Source organism: Osmerus eperlanus, chromosome 1, assembly GCF_963692335.1.
Source record: "Osmerus eperlanus chromosome 1, fOsmEpe2.1, whole genome shotgun sequence".
In the NCBI taxonomy this organism is placed as follows: domain Eukaryota; kingdom Metazoa; phylum Chordata; class Actinopteri; order Osmeriformes; family Osmeridae; genus Osmerus; species Osmerus eperlanus.
Window position 1 is genome coordinate 1,743,002 of NC_085018.1, and position 5,813 is coordinate 1,748,814.

At 40.5% G+C, this 5,813-nt stretch overlaps 1 protein-coding gene across 1 annotated transcript; it reads left to right on the forward strand.

Annotated features, from left to right (window-relative positions):
- The first annotated feature begins 426 nt into the window (after positions 1 to 426).
- On the forward strand, positions 427 to 3,961 carry sycp3 (synaptonemal complex protein 3). Its single transcript, XM_062449589.1, has 9 exons — positions 427 to 659; positions 915 to 1,036; positions 1,147 to 1,204; positions 1,365 to 1,399; positions 1,548 to 1,665; positions 1,755 to 1,854; positions 2,223 to 2,321; positions 3,208 to 3,312; positions 3,525 to 3,961. The coding sequence occupies exons 2-9, from the start codon at positions 934 to 936 to the stop codon at positions 3,576 to 3,578; spliced, it is 672 nt and encodes a 223-aa protein (XP_062305573.1). The 5' UTR covers positions 427 to 659; positions 915 to 933; the 3' UTR covers positions 3,579 to 3,961.
- The last annotated feature ends 1,852 nt before the right edge of the window (positions 3,962 to 5,813 follow it).

The window sequence follows — 5,813 nt, forward strand, 5'->3', positions numbered from 1 at the left end:
CACTTTCGCGTGGTGTAGTTAGGGTGAGCAGATTCTAGTTTAGTAAAGTAAGACGTGAATGTATTCACAAGTAGGCCTGCAGGTTTTGTTATTTTAACTTTTTAACTTTACTTACAGTTCAGCAGTGTTTGTTTGCCGTGATAATTAAATGCTAGTGTGATAATAAATTACAATTTCAAATAAACTGTCATGATGTAGCCTATTGTATTTAATGCATGAGTTTTTCTTAAAAAATTATTATCTGCCTCACAAATGTGTAATTCCCTTCTATCCTACTCAAATTTATCTTGGTTGGTTTAGATGCAGTAAGATTTATTCTAGAAGGAAAAAGGATCCAACGACTCGTAGGCTATCCGAAGATAGGTCACGTGAAAAATGATGCAAAGATCGTACCCGAAGACAAAGTAGGGAGATGGACGAATCATTTATGTTTCCTCTACTGAGCCGCAACAGACAGAATTACAACAGAATTAAAAAACATTTCTATCCATCCTCGTGCAGTGTCGTAGTGTTGCTTGGCGCCCTGGCCTGGCCGAGTGACACTCAGGTCTGGTACTATACGGTAGTCTACCTCAAAATTTGCTCAGTTAGAGAAGGTCACCCGCCCTTACAGCTTCTCTTCTCAGACCAAAGAGAACCCAAACTGTGGAAAATCACCAGTAAGTAAAACCACCATTACAACGTCAAACAGTTCACAATAATTACCAGTATGGTTATTCATGTTTTTTAAATTAGGTTAGCCTAGCTCAAACCCGCCAGAAATGAAGAGACAAAGCGAATGCTAATCTAGCTAGCCTAGCGGTTACTACTGTACAGGCTAGCCGTCGTAAATGTCGTTACGTTAGCTTGCTGGCTTTACCTGCTAAATTATCGGTTCATTCTCTTCACTTATCTTTCTGTTTTCATAAAAAAAGAATAGCTAAACCCAACAAGATGGCAACTAACAAAGGACGTGCTCAGAAAGCCAAAACGAAAGGCCATATTACCGCCTCAAGCCACTCTCACGGAAACGGCATGAACGAATCCGTGACTGAAGGTGCCAATCGACAGTTTACCACCACACTATTAATAAAGTTCTGAAGTTATCCAGTTCTTTTCAGGATTGTTATTGATTTTAACGAAAATTCGACATGCTTTCTGTGGCAGACGCATTGGTGGGAAGGAAAAGAATGGCCTCTGAAGAAGAAGATAATATCACCGAAGGGTACAGTAGCGTCGACACCGAATGTTTTTGTCTGTAGGCCTATTCTGCTCACGAATTTTAACTCCTTAGCGATGTAAAATACATGTGTATTATATTTGAAACACGGAGAAATCGGATCAAATGAAATGTCTGGTTTTCACCAATTTGTCTGTGTGTTCAGAGGGAATGTTACGATGATGCTGGACAGATTTGGAGGTAGGGTCAAGGTGGCACTTAAACTAATTCTCCTCTTCCAACAAATATTTGTTTTGCTCTGATGTAGACATCGGTATGTGATCTGGAATGACGCAGCTATTGACAACGTTGCTGTCTGTACATCAGTCATGGTTCCTTTTGCTTTCAGCCGACATTACCAAGGCGTTCCAGGCCAAGCGGAAACGCTTAGAGACCTTCACCAAGGCTTCCGTGAAGACCAGCAATCACAAGATAGAGCAGCTCTGGAAGACTCAACAGAAAGACAGGTCAGATACTGATAAACTGCTAAACATGAGCATTAACGGAACAAAGAGAAATGCATATGAATCATTTGGACTTGATATCTGCCCTGCAGGAGTGAGGTGACAGAGGCGTACTCCACCCAGTTCAATGCAGTCTTCACACAGTGGGACACAGATGTACAGAAGTCTAAGGAGCAGGAGGAGAAACTTCTGGTAAGGGGCTGCCAGGCACCACACACCAACCATTCATCAGGAAAACTGAACTGTTATTCTTAAAACCACAAGGGAGTCAGGTGGCTGAGCGGTTAGGGAGTCGGGCTAGTAATCTGAAGGTTACAGGTTTGATTCCAGGCTGTGCCGAATGAAGTTGTGTCCTTGGGCAAGGCACTTCACCCTAATTGCCTCGGGGAGAATGTCCCTGTACTTACTGTAAGTCGCTCTGGATAAGAGCGTCTGCTAAATGTAAATGTAAACAATATGTGCCGTTTTGAAAGTGACAACCAGAACTTTGATCATTGAACAGGTCTCTTATACAACTCCTCAGTTTGACTTTTACAAACGCAGTTTGTCCCTGAACACAGAGCATGTTCCAGCACCAGCAGAAGATGTTTCAACACATGAGGGCTTCACAGAGTCAGAGGCTGAAGACCCTCAAACAGCTCCTAGAGCAGTACATCCAGGTAAACATATCACCTCTATAGAGCAGTACATCCAGGTAAACATGTCACCTCTATAGAGCAGTACATCCAGGTAAACATATCACCTCCATAGAGCAGTACATCCAGGTAAACATGTCACCTCTATAGAGCAGTACATCCAGGTAAACATGTCACCTCTATAGAGCAGTACATCCAGGTAAACATGTCACCTCTATAGAGCAGTACATCCAGGTAAACATATCACCTCCATAGAGCAGTACATCCAGGTAAACATGTCACCTCTATAGAGCAGTACATCCAGGTAAACATATCACCTCTATAGAGCAGTACATCCAGGTAAACATGTCACCTCTATAGAGCAGTACATCCAGGTAAACATATCACCTCTATAGAGCAGTACATCCAGGTAAACATATCACCTCTATAGAGCAGTACATCCAGGTAAACATGTCACCTCTATAGAGCAGTACATCCAGGTAAACATGTCACCTCTATAGAGCAGTACATCCAGGTAAACATATCACCTCTATAGAGCAGTACATCCAGGTAAACATATCACCTCTATAGAGCAGTACATCCAGGTAAACATATCACCTCTATAGAGCAGTACATCCAGGTAAACATGTCACCTCTATAGAGCAGTACATCCAGGTAAACATATCACCTCTATAGAGCAGTACATCCAGGTAAACATATCACCTCTATAGAGCAGTACATCCAGGTAAACATATCACCTCTATAGAGCAGTACATCCAGGTAAACATATCACCTCTATAGAGCAGTACATCCAGGTAAACACACCTCTGCAGCAAAGCAATCATAAATGAATTGTTGGCATGCTAGCTGGAGGTAAGGATGTGAGTGAAGTGAAACAGGAACAGTGCGTGTCCTGGCTGTTCCCCGGTAGAGCCTGGAAGCGATGGAGAAGAACCACACCAGCCAGCTGACTGCCGTTCAGGGAGATCTACGCCAAGAGATGGCCTTGTTCCAGAAGAAGATTCTCATGGATACTGTGAGTAGACGGGAATGACAGAAGCCTGGTTGAAGTTGACTCAGGGGGAGTCTGATTGTGTCTGTGGCTGCACTCTGGTGGTGGAAAGACCCCTCAGACTCTAGGTCTAACCCCATTCATGTTATAATGCGCTCCATGACTAAAGGGGCACCAATGTATATTCAAAAAACAAACATATTCTCCACCAACAATGGATCTGTTTGAATTCACAGCAACAGCAAGAGATGGCCACAGTTCGCAAGTCTCTCCAGTCTCTGCTGATGTAGAATGTCAGGGTGCAGGAAGCTGAGGAGAAGTTGTCCTACCTGAGAGCGTTGGGCAGTGATGGTTCACCAGTGTCGCTACAGCTAACGGTTCATGAGGAACGGCAGCAGGCTCCTTTATGCAGTGAACATACAGCTTGTTCTGGTGGTTTGTTGACCGGTTAGTGTTTTACTGAGTGTACACCTTTTAGATGGCTGTGTTTACTTTGTCATTTAAGCCTGTTAGTTTACTTCATTGAAGCCATGTTGGGATGTGGATGGGATTTTTAAAATATCTATATATATATATATATATATTGTTACCAGTGAGTTATATAATAAAGATAATACATGTAATTGGGTTTGTGCACAGCACTAGTGTTTACATTAAGAGATTAATTAAATATGACAACTGACACACCCTACCTCAAGAAATAAAGAGTGAAATACTGGGACAAACTGTTGCGTCTGTTTCCTTGTTAGAACATTTATTTGCATTGGTAGTTGAAGGAGAGATTGTCAAGTGATCTGTTTACTCTATGCCTTCGGAAAACATGGTTTCATACCTGAGCGTGACTGTGGCCAAATGTAACAAGGACGGAATAAAATGCAAGCCTGTACAGGACAAAGATACCAAATGCCCAGCTATGAAAAGGCATGACCATTATACTGTAAAAACTGAAAAAAGAAAAAACGTTAAGGCAACTTTTACCAGTTAGAGAATGACAAGACAACTGATCTGACAACAGAACCAGCACATATTGGGGGCTGTGTGAACTAAAAACATAAGCAACATTGTCACGTCAATGTAAAGGACTTTTCTGTTACACAGATGAAGTGAGGGCTTAAGCGAAGCACACGTCATTGTTCAAATGTCGTACCCTCATACGTTTGTCCAGTTCAGTAGCTCTACTCTCCTGGCAGAGGGTAAAATACACGTTTTCTGTAGACATGATACAACCATAAGAAAAATTATACAATAACCAAAACTACTCTTGAATACATGTGATTGTTTATATCTATGTTCATCTTAAAACTAAAACTTTGACAGAAAATATCAATGAATGGGTCTGGAGACTTACATTTGTAAAATGTATAGCCATTGGTTAGGTTCTTATCAGGCACACCAATAAACACTAGCAAATAATCTGCTTTACAGCATCACGCAGTGCAGACAAACATCTTAATTACAATATGTGACTTTTTTTTAAGCAAATAATTCATAATTTTCAATAAGTCATCAACATAATTTTTTTCTCATGGAGCACAGAGGAAGTTAGCATAACAGGAAAAATTAAAACAGGCACAAAGATACAAAAGCCAGAAAACAAATGTTTACTAACAAAAATGATCTTGCTTATAGTACAGCTATAGATAGCATTACTACATAAAACAAATCTAAGCAGCAATGTTTAACATACAGAAAAGCAGCTAAGCAACCCTGCATATAGTGCTGTAGCTGAAATAACGTTTAGTTGAATAATAATAAAGTTAGTGGCCCAACAATCTGTGCGCATTATACGTCATGGGAGGTCAGTGCTCCAACATTTTAAAATGTGCAATATTATAGATGAAAGACGGTCTGAAATTAAAATGACAGACTTAATTTTTCAAGTATACACATACAGTAATGTACGTGGGACTGATGATGCCAAAGCAGCAAATATGAATCAACAGAAACTGCCCAATCAACACTTTTAACAGTTTGTTCATTTACGATGGCAAAAAGTGAGGTTATGCAAATATTGCTGAATTATAGTATATACAGTTAGGTCCATAAATATTTGGACATTGACACAATTTTCATCATTTTGTCTCTGTATACCACCACAATGGATTTGAAATGAAACAATCAAGATGTGCTTTAAGTGCAGACTTTCAGGTTTAATTTCAGGGTATTTACATCCAAATCAGGTGAACGGTGTAGGAATTACAATACATTTTATATGTGGCCCCCCCTTTTTAAGGGACCAAAAGTAATTGGACAATTGGCTGCTCAGCTGTTCCATGGCCAGGTGTATGTTATTCCCTCATGGGAGTTCGTTATTTCATTGACAAGGAGCAGATAAAAGGTCTAGAGTTCATTTCAAGTATGGTATTTGTGTTTGGAATCTGTTGCTGTCAACTCTCAATATGAAGTCCAAAGAGCTGTCACCATCAGTGAAGCAAGCCATCGTTAGGCTGAAAAATCAAAACAAACCTATCAGAGAGATAGCAAACACATTAGGTGTGGCCAAATCAACTGTTTGGTACATTCTT

Excerpts from the sequence above, each read along its gene's own strand:
- sycp3 (XM_062449589.1), top strand. The coding sequence starts at position 934 with ATGGCAACTAACAAAGGACGTGCTCAGAAAGCCAAAACGAAAGGCCAT. Across the intron at positions 1,400-1,547 it reads GATGCTGGACAGATTTGGAG|CCGACATTACCAAGGCGTTC; the intron begins GTAGGGTCAAGG and ends TTTTGCTTTCAG. Across the intron at positions 1,666-1,754 it reads AAGACTCAACAGAAAGACAG|GAGTGAGGTGACAGAGGCGT; the intron begins GTCAGATACTGA and ends TCTGCCCTGCAG.